General features: G+C 44.7%; 1 protein-coding gene across 1 annotated transcript in view; it reads right to left on the bottom strand.

Annotated features, from left to right (window-relative positions):
- The window catches only part of LOC147439909 (Transcriptional coactivator/pterin dehydratase), a 72,368-nt gene extending 49,553 nt beyond the window's left edge, over nt 1-22,815 (bottom strand). Inside the window, exon 1 of the mRNA XM_086484422.1 lies at nt 22,659-22,815. Coding sequence (XP_086340548.1) covers nt 22,659-22,706 — 48 coding nt within the window. The 5' untranslated portion in view covers nt 22,707-22,815. The remainder of the gene's footprint in view (nt 1-22,658) is intronic.
- Between the last annotated feature and the right edge of the window lie 1,719 nt (nt 22,816-24,534).

Raw genomic sequence — 24,534 nt, 5'->3', positions numbered from 1 at the left:
AGCCTTGCAAAAGGCTATGAAGCTTTACCCTCGAGGTAACTTGCAGATACTTATGGAATCAGCCCGCATAGCTGATGGAATACATGACAAGGGTACTCCCAGGAAGATGGAGCAAAGCACTTACCATGCCAAGCAGAAGGCTCTCCATGAGCAGCCTACCTCTTCTACTTCTTCTCAAAAGAAGAAAAGAACCGCCTCCGAAGCAGAAGCAAAGCCAAATCAGCCCAAGAAAGGGAGATATCTCTCTCCTGCTAAGTTGCGAACCTACATTAGTGAAGGAAGATGCTTCAAGTGCGGACAAGTTGATCATATGAAGGGTGACTGTCCTACAAAACCTCCACAACCACCCTCTTCCAATGCAGTCCCAGATGTACAGGGAAATACAACCAAGGATGGAAAAGAAAGAGCTCTTCTCAAAGCATGGGGTAGTATCAACAACCAGCGGGCTCTTATTTTGTTTGACCCTGGTAGCACAGACAACTTCATCTCTACCAAGCTAGCTGACGACCTAAACTTACAGCCCAATCGTTTTGGAGTCTCTATTCAAGCGCAATCTGCTTTCAAAGGGCAGAACTCAAACTCTACTCCAATCATAGGGAAGTTGAATCTAAAGGTCGACGACTACAAGGATCAAGAGTCTTTCTTACTAGCTTCACTTGAAGGATGCGATGTTATCTTGGGAATGCCTTGGCACTACAAGATGCATCCCATTCCTGACTATGTTCAGAAAACCTTATCTTTTGCTCATAAAGGAAAGGAGTATCGTGTACTTGCAGATGCAGGTGATTGGCGTATTCCTATCGCCAATCACATTGCCATCAAGAAAGAAATGAAAAAGTGTGTTTCAGCGTACTTGATTTTTGCAAGAGAGAGAGATGTGTCTGTTTCACAACTTTCTTCCTCTTTAGAGCAAAAAAGACTTAAGTTAATAGAAAGTTATAAAGATTGTTTTACAGATGAACTTCCAAATGAACTCCCACCTTCGCGACCTGAGGATCATACAATTGATTTGATCCCCATAAGTTCTCCTCCAAATCAGCCCCCTTATCGAGTTAGTCTAATGCAGCAAGAGGAAATTCTCAAGCAGGTTAACGAACTTTTGGAGAAGGGCTTAAAAAGGCCTAGTACTTCTCCATATTGTTCACCTGTCTTGCTAGTTCAGAAAAAGGATGGCACATTCCGCATGCGCATAGACTATAGATCCCTAAACAAGATCACAATCAAGAATCTATTTCCAATCCCTCGGATTGACGATATTCTTGACAAGTTACAAGGAGCAAGTGTCTTTAGTCGTATAGACTTGAAGAGCGGTTATCATCAAATCCACATAGCTCTTCAGGAAGTGCATAAGACTTCATTTAGAACAACCTTCGGGTTGTATGAATTTCTAGTGATGCCTTTTGGGCTTACTAATGCACCAGCTACATTCAACAGAATGATGGATAGAATCTTCCACTCATATAGAAGTTTTACAGGCGTTTTCTTTGATGACGTCTTAATCTTCTCAGAGTCGGAAGACGAACACTATAAGCATCTCGCCTTAGTGTTTGAAGAATTACGCAAACACAAATTATTTGTGAATGCTAAGAAGAGTGAATTCTTTTTAAAAGAAATCCACTATTTGGGCCATATAGTGTCTCACAATCAGGTGAGGATGGACCCTGATAAGATTCAAGCAGTTGTAGAATGGCCTACTCCAACTACAGTACATGATGTACGAAGTTTTCTTGGCCTCTGTTCCTATTATCGGCGTTTCATTCGAGCTTTTGCCGCGATAGCAGGTCCCCTCCATGACCTGACAAAGAAGAGGATTCCATTCCATTGGGGGTCTGGACAAAAACAAGCTTTCGAAAAGCTTAAGTATCTACTCAGTCACGGACCTGTTCTCACCGTCCCTGATCTTCGCAAACCTTTCGAGGTATACTGCGATGCATCTGGAGATTGTGTAGGAGCAGTTTTGAACCAAGAGGGTCACGCGATAGCCTATGAAAGTCGGCGCCTTAAAGATGCAGAGTTGCATGTCTCCATATACGAGAAAGAGCTAATGGCAGTAATTCATGCTCTTTCCATTTGGAAACACTATCTATTAGGAGCTGATTTCATTATCAAGACAGATCATCAAAGTCTTCGCTACTTCCTCACACAAAGAAAGTTATCCGAAAAGCAGATGAGATGGGCCAATTTTCTTTCAATGTTCCATTTTCATATTTTACACACTTCTGGAACAAAGAATGCAGTTGCAGATGCTCTCTCCAGGTGTCCAAAGATCAATGCACTAACAACAATTTATCATGAGGAACTAGAATCTCTCAGCGAGATGTCTCCTCAAGATCCAGACTTCGCCACAATTTGGGCAGATCTTCAAGCTGGTCACTCAAGGCCACCCTATTCCATTAGGGATACTACGCTCTATCGTCAACAAGCAATATGCATAGCTCAGCCCTTACGACAGAAGGTGATGCATGAAGCACATAATTCTCCTTATGCCGGCCATCGGGGAATGGCTTCCACCACTAGTGCCCTCGAAAAGTATTTCTTTTGGCCAACACTCCGTGCGGACATTGAAAAACATGTACGTGAGTGTTTAGTATGCCAAAAAGTGAAATATGACAGACATAAAGTTTATGGCAAGCTTCAGCCGCTCCCTGAGCCTAACACGCCATGGGAAAGTATTGCCATGGATTTTGTTACGGATCTTCCTAGATCGAAGAATGGAAATGATGCAATCTGGACTATAGTAGACAGATTCAGTAAGCAAGCCCATTTTCTTCCAGTCAAGAAGACGATCAAAGCTGAGCACATGGCTAGAATATTTCTAGCTCAGATTTTTAAACACCATGGATTGCCAAAGACTATTGTGAGCGACAGAGATCCCCGCATGACTAGTCTATTTTGGCAGGCATTGTTCGAAAACTTGGGAACTAAGCTTGATTTTTCATCAGCTTATCATCCACGAACAGATGGTCAAAGCGAAATCGCTAATGCCACTGTTTTAGATCTCCTCAAGTGCTATGTTTCGGAACGACAATCCGAATGGGAATAGTACTTACCAATAGTTGAGTTTGCGTATAATAATACCATGCATTCCTCAACTGGTAAAGCTCCCTTTGAAATTATTTATGGGAAGCCACTCTTACTTCCTATTATGGTTACCAAAGAAAACATCTTCGCCGCAGATGAATTTGTGCCCAATATTGATATTGCCCATCAACAAGTAAAGCAAGCGATTCTTCGTACTCAAGAGCAACAGAAGAGAAAAGCACACAAGCACAGAAGGAATCTCAATCTTCAAAAAGGACAATATGTCCTACTTCGGTTTGAGAAAGCTAGATTCAAAAAGCGGGTCAGCAAAGGGAAAGTTGTCAAACTTTCCCATAGATTTTACGGCCCTTTCAAAATTACAGATAAAGTCAATGACGTGACTTTTCGATTGGATTTGCCTTCTAACTAGCGCATCCATAATGCTTTTCATGTCAGTCTCCTCCGACCATATGTTGGACCTCCTCCAGTGGCGCCCGTACAAGAAGATCCTCCAGAAGTCGAAGAGACTGAGGAAATCCTTCAACCTGAACAGATAATACACCACTCGGAGAGACAACTCAAGTCGGGGAGTCTACATCGAAAATATTTAGTCAAGTTCACGAATTACACTCCTTTAGATGCAAAGTGGATGACTGAGTCCGATCTTAAGGACTACCCCGACATGTTGCACAGTTACGTTGACGCTCTACAGTTGAGGTCAACTGTTTAGAACCAAGAGGGATGTAACTAAATCAGACTTTGTAAATAATTAATTTATTTACGAGAAAAGAATTATCTAATTAGTTGTGTGCACACCAGAATAGACCTCGCAGTTCTAAGGCCTCAGGTGAGCCTAAATGCGGGCCAGAACACCTCAGAGGGACCTTAGCAGAAATTACCCTGAAGCCCTAGTGATTGGGAAATCGGGTCTTCAGAAAGGGGTAAGCAGTAGCCTCAGATTTTAGGCTCAGAAAAACACGCGCGTCAGTACAAGCACATGAATGAGATGGGGTCCTTAAAACAGTGACCCTAAGGCTAATAAAGCTAATAAAGCCTTAGGGTAAGTTTCGTTAAATTAAATTTAACGGTCCGTGCCCGGGCGGGCGGCCGAATAAGTGTGAACAGGTAAAGGTGGTGCAGTGCCAGTGCGGCATTGCGCCGGCAGACCTTTGGTGTTCTCATAAAAGAATCATTGGTAGCATTTGTTAGTTAGTTGCACATTTTTAATTAATGAGCTAGAAGTTTTTAAAGTCAAAAGTTAAATGGTTGGTAAGTTTTTAAAGTAAGTGTGCCAAGTGGCACACTTACCAATGCAATCTTTCACTCTCACTCTCCCTTATCTCCTAGCGCCCCTTCTTCATGCATGGAGCCTATTTAAGAGCATCAACGCCCCCTTCACAGGGACTGGCAGTGCACCTACCCCCCCTAATGTGAGCGTGCTCTACGCGGTGGAGCCCTCCATTGAAGCTTGAGAGCAGCCCCTTGCGACATATGTGGTAGCCTTGTGCTCCCATTGTCAAGAACAAGGGATCTCACAGTCATAGACACCTTTTGGTGAAGTTTCATCGCGAGAAGCTGCCGTAGACGCTCTCTTAGCAGAGTGCGGCGGCTGTAATTCTCTGTTTTCAGCCCCTAATCACCTCGATTAGGGTTGTTTTCAGTAGATCAACCATAGAAATTCTCTTCTCTCTCCTTATCCTAAGCCTACATCAAGTTTGGTGCGATTCCATTGTGAAGAAGACCTCTGTTTCGGCGTAGGGGTGTGCACAAGTAAGAATTTCAGGTTATGTGCAAAAAATTACAGCAAGCATGTGCGTGTGCAGTTTGCTTGTTTCTCTTTTGTGTTCGATGCATGAATGAATAAGCATGAAGGCAACACATAACGGAAGATGGACTCTCCTCTGTGAGAGCTTCCGAGGAGCTGTTTTGGAAGATAGACTCTCTTTTCGAGAGCTTCCAACCAGTCTCGCAGAAGAGGGGAAATCCCCTAAGCAGAAAGAAAGTGGAAACACTTTCTCAGTCAGTAGTCAGAACAGAACAGAAGAAAAGAATAGAGGACGGACGTATGCCCCGTTCCTGTGCTTGTAAAGATTCTCCCTTAGTAATAAAGATATTCTCTTTATGGGGGGGGACCAGCCCATCTTCTGGTCCCCAATGAAGTGTCAAGTTTTCTCTCTCCCTCTAATTCTCTTGAGTATTTGAAGTGCAATTAAACGTCAGTTTACGCTTCCGTATTTTTGTGACAGTGCATGTCCAGACACTTAATGTAGATGCATATCCTCTGGTTGCACACAGCATGATCATAAGCATTCCCATCAATCCATCAGAATCCTTCAGGGGAATTTTTCAGTGCATTTAACCTATTTTCCCTATTTTTGACATTTTTCACTTATTATTTTAAGTGACTTTTGTTGGGAACTAAGTAGGGCAAATTGGGTAAGATAATATATAAGCAAACTTAGGCTAGTAGTAATTGGCACAAGAGCAAGGAGAACACGGGCCACAGGCAGCAAGTTCCCCCTCTCTCTCTCAAGCAAGATGTCACGTGACACATCCAACCCTATGTGTCCGTGGACAAGCTACAGCATAATCAGGGTTTAGTTCAGTCAAGTCAATCTAGATTTAGAAGTGATCTGGTACTTTTGTGAGTCTGTTCGCAGACCGTGCATGTCCAGACACTTAGTGTAGATGCATATCCTCCGGTTGCACACAACATGATCATAAGCATTCCCATCAGAATCCTTCAGGGGAATTTTCCAATGCATTTAGTCTATTTTCCCTATTTTTGACATTTTTCACTTGTTATTTTTAAGTAACTTTTGTTGAAAAGTAGGTAGGGCAATTTTGCTAAGTTAATATATGAGCAAACCAGAGTTAGCACTTTCTGGCAGAAGAGGCAGCAGGAGCACAAGCTCAATATGCAACTTCTCAGCAGAACCCAAGAGGCCTAGCGTTTTTGCATCACTACAGCAAGCTAGCGTTTTTTGGACAAGAACAAGGATCAACCAGTGTTTTTGCATCTGCATCAACCCGGCGACAGCAAGGAACAAATCAGCCCTAGCCTTAGCAGTTTCCCACCGCAGAACCCAAGGTTTTTCAACAGGTGAAGACCATCAGTTTTCAGCCCTAAAGACCTGCAAATTTCAGCCCTCATAGCAGCAGATTTTCAGCGACAAAGATCAACAGATACGACCGTTTTTCCTAGGGTTTTCAGCCGCAGCAGATTTCAGCCCATTAGCGTTTTTGGACAGCAGTTCTCAGTCCTTAGATCGGTCTCGCCATCCCCGTCGTCGTCGTCGATCTAGCCTAGGCTTGCATCAGTCACATGCATTCAGTTTGTACGAGTTTGTGCAATCAATAGTAGACCACTCTCGCTGACGAGAGTGGGACCTTCGGAGAGGGTTTTACAACGTCTCTGGTGTCGTATTTCTCTTCTCTCTCTATCTCTCAGTCTCATACACTTTCACACACAGTGTCCATTCACTTGTTTGTGATCATTGCACTCTCTCATTAAGAATGGAAGGCTCTCCCTTCCATAAGAACAAAAGGAATTCCAGTGTTCTATATCACTCAAGAAAAGAACCACAAGAATCAGAAGAACTTTTTTGCTTGTTCCGGTCGCACGAACCCAAGTTAGCGTGGGCATGTTGATTCCTAATCGTGTTTTTGAAGAGTGACAAGAATCCCAAGAAAGAAGGGCTTGTCCAACCTCCCCTTGTGCCTCTTTTCACTCATTGAAAGCGGGCCGTGCACTTAGCGGCCGGCCAATCGACGTGAGGTGGGAAAAAGCAACCTTGGTGTGAGCGCAAGGCCGCCAAGGGGTGCGGCCGTGGAAAAGAGCAGAACTCGGGTGAAGAGAAGATCCTTCTCAAACACAAATTGCAAGTGAAAGAAGAACCTCAAGAACTTAAGACCCCCAAGAACCCCAAGACCCAAGACCCACAAGAACCCAAGTTCCTCGTGAACTTAAGAACCCAAGACCACAAGAACCCACGACTTTAGAATGGTCATCACTCGAAGTGGAATGGATACTTTGCTTGGAGGTGATGAGCATGAGAGAGGCGAAGAAGAATTTTCCCCACCATGAGGTTTTTCCGACCCTTCCCCATCTACGCCAAGGATTGCACTAACTCCTATGGAGGCTTTCGACAAGAGGATGATGGAGTCTGGACAGGAAGTTAGAAAGAGAAGAAAGAATAGCAACCATAGAGCGCAAATACCAAGAAAGAATGGCAGCCATAGCGCGTGAGAGACAAGCCAAATTTAATCACGAGAACAACGAAAGACGAGCAGAATATGACCGCGAGAACAAAGCAAGACAAGAGAAGAGCGATCAACACATGAAAGAGTTGTGGCGACTTTTTTCTCAAGTGCAGGCACACTTTGCACAGAATCAGGAAAAGGAGACTCTCTTAGTCTCTTCTTCTCCCAAGCATGACACACAGGATTTGCATGATAATAAGCATGATAGTTTGGATGATAATGATGAGCACGATGATTTGCATGATCAAGATGTGATTTCTCACAAGCATGAGGATTTGCATGAAGATGATGTGATTGTTCACAAGGATGATGTGTTAGTTGATACTTTCTCTAGTGAAGCTAACCTCGTTGCAAAGACGATCAATCACGAAGAACCGATCTTGCCTCTCGAGTCAAGGTCCAAAGAACCCCCTCAGAAAGAACCGATCTTGGCTCTCAAGCCTAGGTCCAAAGAACCCCTTCAGGAAGAACCGATCTTGGCTCTCAAGCCTAGGTCCAAAGAACCCTCACAGGAGTATTATGTGTTCGCATGATTAGTACGCACGCATTGTACGAGTGTTTCATTCGTAATCGTTTCCTGTATCTTGTCAGTGTCTGTATGTGATCCCTTTTCCTAGGCATGACATATTGTACGTTGAGCACGTTTCACTCATGAATGATGTCAAGTGACACATCCCAACCCTATGTGTCCGTGGACAAGCTACACCACAGCAGGGTTCAGTCAATCCAATCAATTTAGATTAGCAGTGATCTGACACTTTTGTGAGTCTATTCGTAGACCGTGCATGCCCAGTCACTTAGCAATAGATGCATATCCTAAGGTTGCACACAGCATGATCATTAGTATTCCCTTCAGAATCCATCACATTCAATCAGGGGAATTTTCCAGTGCATTTAGCCTATTTTCCCTATTTTTGGTTATTTTCACTTATTATTTTTAAGTGACTTTCCAACAAAAGTAGGTAGGGCAATTTTGCTAAGTTAATATATAAGCAAACCCAGATTAGCACTTTCTGGCAGAAGAGGCAGCAGGAGCTTCCCGCTCAACAGGCAACTTCTCAGTAGTAACCCCCCCCTCAGCACCCCTAGCGTTTTCAAGCAGTAGATCAAGCCTCCCATTTCCCTTGGCGTTTCCTTCACAGCAGCATCGCCTACAAGTAACCTTTCCTGGCGTTTTCCCCGCGACATCCAACCCCAGCCATTAGCGTTTTTGGTCGCTAGCAGGGCAGCCACACCAGCATTTTTACAACAGATTTTCAATAAGGAAAAACGCAGCCTTTGCTGGCATTTTTGCAGCAAGTACTTAGCCCTAACCCACAGCCTTGGCATTGCATTTCATCAGCGTTTCCAGCATCCGAGCACAGCAGTAAAAACGCAGCCAAGCTTTGCAACACTTCAGCGTTTTTCATCATCAGCGTGATCCCCGACAACTCCACCATTTTCAGCCCTTAAGACAGCAGTAAACAGTCGATTTCAGCCCCGAAACAGTCCACGAAATTCAGCCAATAGAAGATCACAGATTTCAGCCATCGAGTCGTCGTCGTCACCACCGTCGTCGTCATCAACATAGTCCCCCATTTGCATCAGTCCATGCATCATCATTGTACACCCTTGTGCAATCAAAGTTAGACCACTCTCGCCGACGAGAGTGGGGCCTTCAGAGGAGGGTTTTACAACCTCTCGGGTGTCGTATCTCTTCTCTCTCCTTCTCTCAGTCTCATTCACTTGCACGCACAATATCCACTCACTTTGTTCGTGATCATAGCACTCTCCATAAAGACGGAAGGCTCTCTCCTTCCCTAAGAATTAAAAGGAACCTTGAGCAATAAAGATCACTAATCTTGAGAAAATACAACATTCATTCCGCTGCACCTAACAAATGAGCACGGATGTATGCGGATTTCTCATGAAAAGCTGAAAAGTATGCATTCAAGGAATTCACAGTCCATGTCTCTTCCTTGGCACGACACATTCGTAGAACGAGCACATGAAAGTATGCGCACCAAGCATGGGCATTTCCGTTGTGAATTGCCACAGTTGATTGCTTTAGATCAGAAGAGAGAGATTCGATCTCTTTGTTTGCGTGTATGTGGTGAACAATTTGGCACTCCGTCTCTTTGTTCATCTACATTGCATGCACAGTCTTTGAGGAAGACAAGATTTTTTCCACTCACTTTACATGGAATAGGTATGTCCATGTTTTTGTGTTGGAAGTGGTTTCAGGAATTTTCAGCCATGGAGATTCTTGAAGAAGAAAGAAGCATCGAAGGAGACTCAGAAGACTCTGTGTCGCTTTCGGCGCGGCCCAAAGAAGAAAGCGTTGCAGACCTTTATGAAGTTCAAGTAACGCACGACCCACACATCAGAGTGGGCCGGCACAGAGTCCCTTCCAGGATATCGGATGCTATTGGCAATCTCCCTCGACGCCATACAGTTCAGTACCAGTACCTCACTTTTCAAAGGAGGGGATGTCACGTGACACATCCAATCCTATGTGTCCGTGGACAAGCTACAGCATGATCAGTGTTCAGTTCAATCAAATCAGTCTAGATTTAGAAGTGATCTGGCACTTTCGTGAGTCTGTTGGCAGACCGTGCATGTCCAAACACTTAGTGTAGATGCATATCCTCCGGTTGCACACAGCATGATCATAAGCATTCCCATCAAAATCCTTCAGGGGAATTTTCCAATGCATTTAGCCTATTTTCCGTATTTTTGACATTTTTCACTTATTATTTTTAAGTGACTTTTGTTGGAAGGTAGGTAGGGAAATTTTGCTAAGTTAACATATACGCAAACCAGAGTTAGCACTTTCTAGCAGAAGAGGCAGCAGGAGCACAAGCTCAATAGGTAACTTCTCAGCAAAACCCAAGAGGCTTAGTGTCTTTGCATCACTACAGCAAGCTAGCGTTTTTTGGACAAGAACACGGATCAGCCAGCGTTTTTGCATCTGCATCAACCCGACGACAACAAGGAACAAATCAGCCCTAGCGTTAGCAGTTTCCCACCGCAGAACCCGAACGTTTTTCAGTAGGTGAAGACCATCAGTTTTCAGCCCTAAAGACCTGCAGTTTTCAACCCTCATAGCAGCAGATTTTCAACGACAAAGATCTACAGATACCAGCGTTTTTCCTAGCGTTTTCAGCCACAGCAGATTGCAGCCGATTAGCGTTTTTGAACAGCAATACAAAGACCAACAGTTTTCAGCCCTTAGATCAGTCTCGCCATCCCCGTTGTTGTCGTCGATCTAGCCTAGACTTGCATCAATCACATGCATTCAGTTTGTACCAGTTTGTGCAATCAATAGTAGACCACTCTCGTCAACGAGAGTGGGGCCTTCGGAGGAGGGTTTTACAACGTCTCTGGTGTCATATTTGTCTTCTCTCTCTATCTCTCAGTCTCTTACACTTTCACGCACAGTGTCCATTCACTTTGTTTGTGATCATTGCACTCTCTCGTTAAGAATGGAAGGCTCTCCCTTCCATAAGAACAGAAGGAATCTTGAGCACAGTTCGGAGCACTCATCTTGAGCAAAGTTCAAACATTCATTCCACTGCACCTTACACAGGACATTTCTCCCCTTGGTGGCGATTTCCTCCAAGTAAGACCTCCAGAACCCCTAGCGTTTTCAGCAGTACCCTCATTGCTATAAGACACCAGCACCTGGCATTTTCATCAAAGACATCATCGGCACAACCCCCAGCCCTTGGCGTTTTTCAGCAACCCAACATCGCCCCCTTTTCCCTAGCGTTTTCAGCATCGCCATAGCATCAGAATTTCAGCAATTAAAGACCAGCCAAAACAGCGTTTTTGGAGGACTTCAACGGGCTGCAAATCAGCGTTTTTAGGGGCAGCCGAAGGCACGAAAAATCTGCAGCAAACCAGCGTTTTGCAGCAGCCGATTTCAGCCCACTGGCGTTTTGGGACAACAGAGAAAGTGCATCAGTTTTCAGCCATAGAGTTGGTCTCGTCATCCCCATCGTTGACATCGACATAGCCTAGACTTGCATCAGTCCTCGTTCCTCCACTTTGTACCAGTTTGTGCAATCAATAGTAGACCACTCTCACCAACGAGAGTGGGGCCTTCGGAGGAGGGTTTTACAACGTCTCTGTTGTCGTATTCTCTTCTCTCCCTATCTCTCAGTCTCATACACTTTCACGCACAGTGTCCATTCACTTTCTTTGTGTCCATTGCTATAAGGTGCAACGGAATGAATGTTTGGTCTTTGCTCAAGGTGACTGCTCCGAACTGTGCTCAAGGTTCCTTTTACTTACAGAAGGGAGAGCCTTCTGTTCCTTTAGTGAGAGAGTGCAATGGACACAAACAAAGTGAATGGACACTGTGAATGGAAGTGTATGAGACTGAGAGATAGAGAGAGAAGAGAATACGACACCAGAGATGCTGTCAAACCCTCCTCCGAAGGCCCCACTCTCTATGGCGAGAGTGGTCTACTTATGATTGCACAAATCTCTACAATACTTGGACTTGCCGACGATGTCAACCACGATGAGAACGACGATGAGACGGGCTGAAATCTGAAAATCTTTATCTGCTGAATTCTGACTCCATGTCGATGACGATGCTGCGACGATGACGCGCTGAAAACGCAGATGCTGAAATTCAGCATCTGCGTTTTCCGGGCTGAATCTGTACACCTTTCAGAAATTGACCGTCGGGCGAGGATCTGCTGCGGGAAGGTGAGATCTGCGAGGTTCGGGGGTTCTTCTGCGAGTGCTAAAGGCTGAAAACTGAAAAGCTGGTCTTATGGCTGATTCTGTCGCAACGATCTGCAAAAACGCTAGGGTTGTTTTGCAAACCAAAAACGCTAGGGCTGATCTTGGTCCTGCTGTCGCCGGTGGTTCTGCAAATCCAAAACACTAGGCTGATCTGCTATGTTGTGATGATGTTGGGGATGATCTGCTGTGCACAAAACGCCAAGGCTGATCTGATGCAAAAACGCTAGCTCCTCAGATGGTTGAAAACGCTAGGCTGCTGTGGGTGTTGGTCTTGCTGAGAAGTTGCCTGTTGAGCAAGGTGCTCCTGCTGCCTTTTCTGCCAGAAAGTGCTAGCGCTAGGTTTCTATTTATACAAACTTAGCAAAATTGCCCTACCTACTTTCCAACAAAAGTCACTTAAAATAATAAGTGAAAAATGTCAAAAATAGAAAAAATAGGTTAAATGCACTGGAAAATTCCCCTGATGGATTCTGATGGGAATGTTGATGATCATGCTGTGTGCAACCAGAGGATATGCATCTATTCTAAGTGTCTAGACATGCACGGTCTGCGAACAGACTCACAAAAGTGCCAAATCACTTTCGATTCTAGACTGACTGAACCCTTGTCATGCTGTAGCTTGTCCACGGACACATAGGGTTGGATGTGTCACGTGACATCCCCTCCTTTTCAAAGTGAGGTGCTGGTACCGAACTGTATGGCGTCGACGGAGATCGCAAATAACATCCGGAATCTTGGAAGGGACTCTTCGTCAGCCCACTCGGATGTGTGGGTCATGCGGTACTTGAACTTCATAAAGGTCTACAACGCTTGCTTCTTTGGGCCGCACCGAAAGCGACACAAAGTCTTCTATGGCTCCTTCGATGCTTCAACTTCGTCTAGAGTCATGCTTCTTTCTTCTTCAAGAATCTCCATGGCTAAAAATTCCCGAAACCATTTCCAACACAAAACCATGAACATATCTGTTCCATGTAAAGTGAGTGGAAAAAATCTCGTCTTCCTCAAAGACTGTGCATGCAATGTAGATGAACAAAGAGACGGAGTGCTAACCTGTTCACCACACACACGCAAACAATGAGATCGAATCTTTCTCTTCTGATCTAAATCAATCAACTCTGGCAATTCACAACGGAAATGCCTATGCTTGGTGCTCATTCTTCCATGTGCTCTTGCTACAACCGTGTCGTGCCAAGGAAGAGACATGGAATGTGACTTCCTTGAATGCATACTTTTCAGCTTTTCATGAATAATCCGCATACATACGTGCTCATTCATGAGTGAAACGTGCTCAACGTACAATATGTCATGCCTAGGAAAAGGGATCACATAAAGACGCTGACTAAAATACAAGCAACGATCACGAATGAAACACTCGTACAATGCCTGCTGACGAATCATTCGAACACATAGTACTTCCTGTAAGGGTTCTTTGGACCTAGGCTCGTGAGCCAAGATCAGTTCTTCTTGAGGGGTCGAATCTTCCTGTAGGGGTTTTGTGGACCTCAACTCGAGAGTCAAGATCGGTTCTTCGTGATTGATCAAATCTGCAATGAGGTTAGCTTCACTAGAGAAAGTATCAACTAACACATCATCCTTGTGAACAATCACATCATCTTCATCTTGCAAATCATCATGCTTGTGAGAAATCACATCTTGTTCATGCAAATCATCATGCTTGTCATTGTCATTCAAATCATCATGCTCATCAGTAGGATTCAAATCATCATGCAAATCATTATCATTCAAATAATGTGTCATGCTTTGGAGAAGAGACTGAGAGAGTCTCCTGTTCTTGATTCTGTGCAAACTGCGCCTGCACAATAGAAAAAAGTCGCCACAACTCTTTCATGTGTTTATCGCCCTTCTCTTGTCTTACTTTGTTCTCGCGATCAAATTCTGCTAGTCTTTCTTTGGCTTCCAATCGTGCTTCACGCTCTATGGCTGTCATTCTTTCTTTGTATTCACGATCTATGGCTGCCCTTCGTTCTTTGTAGGCCTTTCTTTCTGCTTCTCTTTCTGCTTTTCTTTCTTCGCGTTCTGACTGTCTTTCCATAAACAATTGCTCCAACTCCTCCATAGGAGTTAGTGCAATCCTTGACGTAGATGGGAAAAAGGGAGGGTCGGAAAAACCTCTTGGTGGGGAAAATTCTTCTTCGCCTCTCTCATGCTCATCACCTCCAAGCGAAGTATCCATTCCACTTCGAGTGATGACCATCCACTGAAGTCATGGGTTCTTGTGGGTTCTTGTGACGTCTTGGGTTCTTAAGTTCACGAGGAACTTGAGTTCTTGTGGGTCTTGGGTTCATGGGTTCTTAAGTTTTTGAGGTTCTTGGGGGTCTTGAGGTTCTTCTTTCGCTTGCAATCTGTGTTTGAGAAGGATCCGAGTTTTGCTCTTTTCCGTGGGCGCACCCCTTGGCGGCCTTGCACTCACACCAAGGTTGCTTTTTCCCACTTCACGTCGATTGGCCGGCCACTAAGTGCACGGTCCGCTCTCAATGAGTGAAAAGAGGCACAAGGGGAGGCTGGACAAGCCCTTCTTTCTTGGGTTTCCTGTTACTCTTCAAAAACACGATTAGGAATCGACACGCCCAAGTGAACTTGGGTTCGTGCGACCTCAACAAGCGAAAAAATTATTGGGATTCTTGTGGTTCTTTCCTTGAGTGATACAGAACACTGCCAAAGCTCTGATACCAATGTTAGGTGCAGCAGAATGAATGTTTTGACTTTGCTCAAGATGAGTGCTCCGAACTGTGCTCAAGGTTCCTTTTACTTACGGAAGGGAGAGCCTTCCGATCCTTTAGTGAGAGAGTGCAATGGACACAAACAAAGTGAATGGACACTCTGAAATATGAGACTAAGAGATAGAGAGAGAAGAGAATACGACACCAGAGATGTTGTCAAACCCTCCTCCAAAGGCCCCACTCTCTATGGCGAGAGTGGTCTACTTATGATTGCACAAATCTCGACAAAACTTGGACCTCCGACGATGAGGACGACGACGAGACGGGCTGAAATCTGAAAATCTTTATCTGCTGAATTCTAACTCTATGTCGATGATGATGTCGATGACGACACTGCGACAACGACGCGCTGAAAACGCAGATGCTGAAATCTGCGTTTTCCGGGCTGAATCTGTAAACCTTACGGAAACTGACCGTGCGGCGAGGATCTGTTGCGAGAAGGTGAGGTCTGCGAGGTTCGGGGGTTCTTCTGCGAGTGCTAAAGGCTGAAAACTGAAAACGCTGGTCTTATGGCTGATTCTGTCGCAATGATCTGCAAAAACGCTAGGGTTGTTATGCAAACCAAAAACGCTAGGGCTGATCTTGGTCCTGCTGTCGCCGGTGGTTCTGCAAATGCAAAACACTAGGCTGATCTGCTGTGTCGTGATGACGCCAGGGCTGATCTGCTGTGCACAAAACGCCAGGGCTGATCTGATGCAAAAACGCTAGGTCCTCAGATGGCTGAAAACGCTAGGCTCTGTGGGTGTTGGTTTTACTGAGAAGTTGCATGTTGAGCAAGGTGCTCCTGCTGCCTCTTCTGCCAGAAAGTGCTAGCGCTAGGTTTTTATTTGTACAAACTTAGCAAAATTGCCCTCCCTACTTTCCAACAAAAGTCACTTAAAAATAATAAGTAAAAATTGTCAAAAAAAATAGGAAAAATAGGTTAAATGCACTGGAAAATTCCCCTGATGGATTCTGATGTATTCTAATGGGAATGCTGATGATCATGCTGTGTGCAACCAGAGGATATGCATCTATTCTAAGTGTCTGGACATGCACAGTCTGCGAACAGACTCACAAAAGTGCCAGATCACTTCCTATTCTAGACTGAACTGACTGAACCCTTGTTATGCTGTAGCTTGTCCACGGACACATAGGGTTGGATGTGTCACGTGACAATTGCACTCTCTCATTAAGAACGGAAGGCTCTCACTTCCATAAGAATAAAAGGAACCTTGAGCATAGATCGGAGCACTCATCTTGAGCAAAGTTCAAACATTCATTCCGCTGCACCTTACACTTGGAATTAGAACGTGAGGCGCAGAGAGACCAATGCATGCAAGAGTTGGTCCTACAGGTACTCACCTTGAAGTCCGAGCCACTCAAAGAATCATCTAGTAGCACAAGCAGAGATTCAAACTCTAACAATCCAGTCACGGAGAAGTTGACATTTAGTAAGTATGATGGTAAGATGGATGCTAGTGTTATTCATTCTTGGTTGCGTCAATTTAATACTTATTTTGCGACAACTAAGAAGACAGAAAATAGCAAAGTTTTGACGGCAACCATGTATCTTTCCGGTGATGCCATTGATTGGTATCAAGCGTGGCAAGAGGCACAATGGGCCGCGCACCTTGAGGAAGCCAAAGAAGACGTGCCTCTTTCCTTCAATTGGGCCGACTTCCAAGACAAGGTCAAGGAGCATTTTATGCCACCTCAGTACTTAGCGCGGTTGAAACTGGATTGGCGCAATCTCAAGCAAAATGGTATGCCAGTCATGTCTTTCTCTGATCGTGTTTTCCAGCTCGGCACCCAATTACGCAAATTGGATGATGAGCGCAAAGAGGCATTCCTTTTTAAGTTGGACGAGTATATCAAGTTTGATGTAGAAGTCTTTGACCCCATGGATCTCAACAAGGCGGTAGCAATTGCTCTCTCACAGCGGTAGCAATTGCTCTCTCACAGGAGATGAAGCACAACAAAGGAAATATACCTAGATGAATCCAAGATAGGCCCAGATTCACAGTACCTCTCGAACTTCTCAGAATCCACAGAACGGTAAGAATGGTAAGAACGGTAACTCTTCTAGCCAATCTTCCTCTAATCCTTCGAAAAAGAACTCTCGTAACACGCTTCCTAAACCTAAGCTCACCCCAGATGGAAAAGTTGCACAAGGAATCATAGGAGGATACATAACGGCAGAAGAACAAGTCATTTATTCTAAGGAAGGTCGTTTGTTATCAATGTCACGTCAAGGGTCATATAAAGAGCACATGTCCTAACTTCTAAGAGCCCATCCAACGAACCTAAAGAACCCACAGAACCCACATCCTCTGTTAATGCCATAAATGAAAACACTCGTGTGTCCCAAGTTTCTCATGATCCTCTCGTTGATAAGTCTCTCATGAAGTGTTATGGTCATGTGAATGGTCAACACATGGTGGTCTTGTTTGATTCTGGTAGTATGCATGATGTGATTGGTGACTCTCTTGTCAAAAGAGTCCGCTTCGAGGTTCGCACGACATCTCCTCTCGAGGTGTCGGGCTTCGCTCCCGGTATGGACTCTCTCATTACACGAGAGTGCCTTGATGTGTTATTCATTGTTCAACAAGCGTCCTTCCGCAGAAAATTTGTAGTGTCTCCTCTTTCAGGATGTGATATGATTTTGGGCATTAGATGGTTTCGTGAGCATAACCCTCTCATTGATTAGGCAGACAATACTCTCACTCTAAATGTCAAAAGTGACTCTCCCGTCATCATTCGTGGTGAGGAGGTTGTTCATTCTTTACCTCTCATTTCTAATGTGCAGGCGAAGATTGAAAAGAAACAGGAGAAGGAGACTCTCTCAGTCTTTTCTTCTCCAAAGCACAACACACATGTTTTACATGATACAGCTGTGATTATTCACAAGGATGATGATTTGCATGATAAAGATGTGATTGTTCACAAGGATGATGGTTTTTCCAGTGAAGCTAACCTCCTTGCAGATACGGTCAATCACACAAAACCGATCTTGGCTCTCAAGTCACGGTCCAAAGAACCCCCTCAGGAAGTATTGTGTGGCCGCATGATTAGTCAACACACATTGTTTGAGTGTTTCATTCGTGACGGTTTCTTGTATTTTCGTCACCGTCTTTATATGTTCCCTTTCCACAGGCATGCCATATCGTACAATGCACATGATTCACTCATGGATGAGCGCGGATGTATGCGGATTTCTCTCGAAAAGAAAAAGCAGTTTTCATTCAAGGAATTCACATTGTTTCCCGATTGTCCGTTTGGTCAATCGCTTTTCCATGTCTCTTCCTTGGCATGACACAGTCTCAGAAACAGCACAAGAAAGATTGTCCATCAAGCATCGGCATTTCCATTGTGATTTGCCACAGTTGATAGGTTTAGGGCGAAAAGTCAAGATTTGATCTCACTTTTTGCATGTGTTTGGTGAACGGTTTGGCACTCCTTCACTTGGTTCATCTCAATTGCATGCACAGTCATCTAGGTAGCATAGTCTTTTGCCAGTCACTCTACATGGAGGTGTGTTCATGATTTTGTGTTGGAAGTGGTTTCAGGAATTTTCCTCCTCGGAGATTCTTAAAGAAGGTGGACCTACGTCCATAGCCGAAGTTGGAGCATTGAAGCAGCCACGGATCCCTTTGTCACTTTCAGAGCGGCCCAAAGTACCAAGCATTGCAGACCTTCATGAAGTTCAAGTATCACATGACCCACGCATCAGAGTGGGCGACGAAGAGTCCTTTCCAGGATTCCAGACGTTGTTGGCGCTCTCCCTCGACGCCATACAGTTCGGTACCAGTACCTCACTTTAAAAAGGAGGGGATGTCACATGCACATCTAACCCTATGTGCATGTGGACAAGCTACTTCAAGTCTACGTTTCAGGTCAGCTTAGGAAGTGTTCTGGCACCTTTGTGAGCCTGCGGGCAGGCCGTGCATGTCCAGGCACTTAGGGTAGTTGCATATCCTCTAGTTGCACACAGCATGATTATCAGCATGACAGTCAATACCCATCATGAGTATTTTACAGTGCACAGAACCCATTTTCCCTATTTTATCCATTTTTCACTTATTATTAATAAGTGACTTTGTTGGAAAACTGGGTAGGGCAATTTTGCTAAGCATCTATAAAAGAAACCTAGCGCTAGCACTTTCTGGCAGAAGAGGCAGAAAAAGTTCCAGCAACTTGCAGTGCACCTTCTCAGCAAGAACCGACAGGAGACTCGGCGTTTTCCGCCACCAGACAACCTAGCGTTTTAGGACTTCCCAGATCACCCAACGTTTTCCATATCCCAGCCGGAGCGTTTGCAGATTGCAGATCAGCATAGCGTTTTGGCAACAGAATCAGCCTAGCATTTTTCAGCAGATCGGGCTTGGCATTTTTGCAGATTAGCATCAGCGTTTGCAGATTCTCGACGTCAGATCCGCCGCCCCTAGCCTCGCAGATCTCACTTACCCGCAGCAACTCCTCACCGCACGGTCAGATCAGCCAATGTTTACAGTTTCAGCCGATGTCCGCAGATTTCAGCATCTGCGTTTTCAGCGCATCGTCGTCGCCATCGCCGTCCTCGCCATCACAGTGACAGAATTCAGCAGTTAGTAGATTCGCAGATTTCAGCCCCTAGCATTTTCAGATTTCAGCCCGTCTCGTCGTCGTCATCATTGCTGTCGACATCGTCGGCAAGTCCATTGCATCTAGACCATTGTCCCAGATTTGTGCAATCAATAGCATAGACCTCTCTCGCCATAGAGAGAGGGGGGACCCTTGGAGGAGGGTTTGACAACCGGCTGGTGTCGTATTCTTCTCTCTCTCTCTCTCAGTCTCAGCACCTTCATTCACAGTGTCATTCACTTTGTTTGTGATCATTTACACTCTCTCACTAAAGGAACGGAAGGCTCTCCCTTCCGTAAGTAAAAGGAACCCTTGAGCACAGTTCAAAGCACTCATCTTGAGCAAAGTTCCACATTCATTTCCCTTGCACCTTACATCTTATGTCTGTGCACGAGGTGTGCAAGCTTGGCATGGAGGTGATTTTTACAGAGGATGCGGTATCTATTCGGGATCATGAATCCGGCAAGGAGGTGAGAGAGGGCTCAGTGGAGAACGGACTCTACACAGCTCCATGCTCTTTCCTAAGCGACACGGATATCTACAGGTGATCTTTGCCATTACAGATTTGATCATTTGAACAATGATGCTCTTCGACTTGCTTTTTGTGAGCAGATGCTAACGGGCTTACGAGATGTTGGAAATGCATTACTTGCATTCATGGGAAGCAACATCGAGAATCTATTCAGAGGCTTGCTTCACACCCGAGCCATTGGCGTCTTGGAGTTGGTTCACACCGACCTTTGTGGACCTATGCAGACACCTTCCCTCGGCAAGGCTCTCTACTTCATGTTGTTGATGGATGATTCCAACTACTTTACTTGGGTATTTTTTCTATAGCACAAGTATGAGGCATTTGGCCTCTTCAAGGATTGGTGTTCTCTTGTGGAGAAGAAAGGCAATCAAGTGTTGAAGACTATTCGATCGCGCAAAGGTGGGGAGTTTACCTCCAAAGCATTCATTCCGTTTTGTGCGGACAATAGCATCAAGCGAGAGCTCGCACGACGCAAACACCGGATCACCTTCAGAGAATGGAGTCGTGGAGCAGAAGAATAGGACAGTGGTAGAAATGGTACGGACCATGCTTGAGCATCGAGACTTGCCAAAGTCTTTATGGGCAGAGACAGTTGCGACGGCAGTTCATACCATAGACCGATCTCCTACCTCTTCACTTCCAAGCAAGACCTTTGAAGCTTATTTTGGTAAGAAGCCCGATGTCTCCCACTTTCGGATTTTTGGGAGCGATGCATATGTCCATGTATCGAAGGAGCAAAGGGGGAAGTTTGACCCCAAGTCCAAGAGAATGTTCTTTGTCTGCTACAACTCTCTTTCAGAGGGATATCGACTTTATGATCCAAAGAAGAAGGATGTACTACTCAGCCGTGATGTTGTCTTCAACGAGTTTTTACCTTCACAAAGGGCTTCCGCTACCAAGTCTTCCACGACGACCCCTGATTTGCCGATACTTAGAGACCCAGATTATGTGTGGCCTCTTGATAAACCCTCTTCTCCTACCCCTGTCCCTCAGGCTTCGGATGAGAATGCACCCATTCCAGATAATGCTAATGACAATGGTTCTCATCATAGTGCAGAGTTTGAGCCAGATATAGGGTAAAGGGGCCATAATAAGAACCTTTAACATGGTGTCGGGCCGAATTCCTCTGTGCTACTCCATTTTGGACAAGGAAGGGCGCATTCCATAGAGATGGCAGTGACTTACCTGCAACGTAAGGCTTAGTACAATCGATGCGTCATAGGTCGAGATCAATCGGATTTTGTGTTTTCTCGAGTACCAAAAAGCGGGGCCAACAAAACTCGTTGGTTCTCTTATTTGGGTTCTCAACACCGAGTTTGATGTCAGTTTCCGGATGGGACTTCTCAGTTCTTTCATGCTGAAACCTGCCAAGTCACATTTGGAGCAAGCTCTTCAGACTCTACGATATTTAAAGGCGACCAAGTCATTAGGCATTCATTATGCAGCTGGAGGTACAGACTCCAACATCATTCTACGAGGATGGAGTAATTCAGATTGGGGTGGAGATCCGAATGGACAACAGTCAACTATAGGTTACACCTTTTCTTTTGGCTCAAGAGCAGTTTCATGGAGCAATAAGAAACGGCCTACAATTGCCTTATCTTCCACGGAGCCAGAGAACAAGGTTGTTTGCAATGCTATATGTGAGTTGGTATGGTTTGCGAGGAATCCCGTGTTCCATGCCCAAGCATATAGAGATCCAGTACCATTTTGTTTGTGAGAAGACCCAGGATGACTCTATCCTACTAGAATTCATCTCGACTTCAGATAACCCTGTAGATGTCTTCACCAAACCTCTACCACAAGCAACATTATCCTCTCATGCCACCTCCCTTGGACTTGTTTCCCGTCCAGGACAAGAGCTAAGACCAAGTGAGTTCAACAGATTCCTGTCCGATGGTGGCTCCGGTATCTTCCAAGAGCAGATTAGGAAGTGAGGGCTGTTTTATGGTTGTGTCCGGCCGTACTTGAGGTAGACATAGCTTTTCTCGACGATGCAATCTACAGTGTTGCTCACCCGGTACGCTGGCATGAGGTGGAACCCTCGTTTCTAGGGTTTCTCGGGGTCAAATTCTCCAACCCTCAACAAATCTGCTACTAAATGTGTAGTAGGTCACTTTCAATGAGTTGACATATTTAATAGCATTTTTTTAGCATTTAGGGTCGTGGGGTTTTCTGCCTGAAGGTAGGGCAATTTACCAATTGTCCTATATAGGCAACCCCTCCCCTTGTACTTTTGGTATGTTATGATCATTGCAAAGTACAAGCGTTTGGGCACACTCTCTCTCTAGTATTTTCACTTGCTAGCGTTTTTGCAGTGTGAGGCCTCACCCTGTAGGCAGGGCTACAGAGTCATGGGCAGGGGACAGACAGTTAGTTACAGTTGGGCTGGAGTATATACCTAGATGAGTTCAGGATAAACACAAGTTCACATTTAAAAGAAAGTGCAAGGTATAGACTCACAGTCGTCATCCACAAGACAATACAACCATCAGCTCCATCATGCATAGTATCAGCTCAACACAACAACATCCCCACTAGCATCGTCGATGCCCAGTAGTAGGTGTAGAACTAGGCACCAGTATATGTATGGCTCGACATTGTCATCAACTGATTAATTGGCTCCCCAAGACGAGTGTAGTCACATATAGTGGCTCAAGCGTAGCCACAGTACCCTCACGAGTAATAAGCTCTCTCTCTCTCTCTCTCTCTCTCTCTCTCTCTCTCTCTCTCTCTCTCAAACTCAGAGAGTATCATCTTACCTGGAGGCTTCTCGCGGTTGCTGCTGAAAGGAACTTCAAAGTTGCCATTGAGCTAGCCTACCACACTCTCGTTTGAATATTCCAGAAATTCACTAGCTGAATAGTTCGGGACTTCGGGTCTCCACAAATTTGAACGAGGCAAGAAAATAGGGCACCCGCACTGGGCAGGACCCAGGTTATTTTCAGTAGAAGGTTCGTGAGGGTTGAATTCACACTGTGACTTTCAATTTTTTAGGCAATAAGTTAATCATTTTGTTTTTTATTTTTCAAATTTGAACAAATATTATTTATTTCTTTTTACGACCAATCAGAGGGCCTACAAGAGGAGGTGCTTATCCCTTCCAAATATCAGCCATGAAACATGGTCGAGCAAGGGCCACGTACCATCAGGAAAGGGCCACATGTAGGCATCACCATAGCCACCTAATTGATGCACCACATGTGCTGGGAACAATGGAGAGAACTCATAGCTCCTCACGTGACCCACCACAAGAGGAGGATGCACTCGAGTGTTCAAGGGCAAGAGCCCTAGCAACGTGAACACCAAGTGAGCACAAGGTGTCTTTCTAGAGGGAATCCAACGAGGGATTTGAGCCCACAATCCATAGGTTGCGAAGCCAAAGCCTTACCATTGATCAACTCTTTGGGAACAACAAAAATGAGTTTTTATCTTTATACATAGAAAATTTGACCTCCGTGTGTGTGTGTGTACGTGTGTGTGTGTGTGTGTGTGTGTGTGTGTGTGTGTGTGTGTGTGTGTGTGTGTGTGTGTGAGAGAGAGAGAGAGAGAGAATGACAAGCGTGCAAAAGGAAAAGCGGGTTCTCGTCGATGCCATAGCACCATTGATCATCTTGTGACTCTTCGTGTTCTCATGGAGGAAAGCCGGTTGAAAGGCAAGCGATTGTATTGTTGTTTTGTGGACTTTAAGAAAGCCTTTGATATGATTCCACGTAACAATTTGTGGAGAAGGATGGAAGAACTCCAAGTGCCAAGTGAGTTTATGCTTGCGGTTTCTCAAATCTATGAGAAGGTGATGTATCAATTGCGCATAAGAAGAGAAATTTCAAAAAAAATTGTAAGCACTATTGGGGTTAAACAAGAATGTCCGTTGTCACCAACTCTCTTGGGTCTATGCATCGACCAATTGGAACAAATGGTACTTGACTTTATGCAAGAAAAAGGCATTGAAGAGGTCATTGTTTGCAATGCGGTAATCATGCTTTTGTTTTATGTGGATGATAGAGTGCTTCTAGCACACACTTTAGAAGATGAGCAAAAGCTTATGGTTGTCCTTTAGAACTTTTGCTTGCATAGTGGGCTTATTGTGAATGAATCCAAAACAAAGGTTATGCTTGTGAAAATCAACCATAAGGAGAAGCCATGCATTGTGTACAGCAATGAGACACTTGAATTTGTTGAGAGCTTTAAGTACCTTGGCCTTGAGGTTCCGTCTAATCACAAGTGGCATGAATGTGCTATGCGGGTTTGGAAGTGGGAAAGAGAGCATATTATGCATTTGAGAACATTTGTAATGCGGGAAACATCAAGTGTTGGGTACCTTTTTGATGAATTGGTGACACCGGTTCTTCTTTATGGAGTTGAAGTGTGGGGCGGGAGCGTCTCAAAGTCTACTTGGAAAGAGTTTGAGAATGTCCAAAAGCGTTTTCTTACAAACTTTCTCCAAGTTAAAACACAAACACCATATATGCTCCTAATTCTTGAGTCGCGATCTCTTCCAATTGAGGTTATGGGCATGGAAAGGGTTGTGGAGTACATGATAAAGATGCGTCAAAACCCCTCACCTTAACTTTTGTCATAAAATATAATATCTAACCACCCCAAATGATTTTCTCATGTCATAAAATCTAATATCTA

This window comes from Adiantum capillus-veneris, chromosome 16 (genome assembly GCF_014529385.1).
Source record: "Adiantum capillus-veneris isolate H3 chromosome 16, ASM1452938v2, whole genome shotgun sequence".
Lineage (NCBI taxonomy): Eukaryota > Viridiplantae > Streptophyta > Polypodiopsida > Polypodiales > Pteridaceae > Adiantum > Adiantum capillus-veneris.
This window is presented reverse-complemented; position numbering and strand designations above follow the sequence as displayed.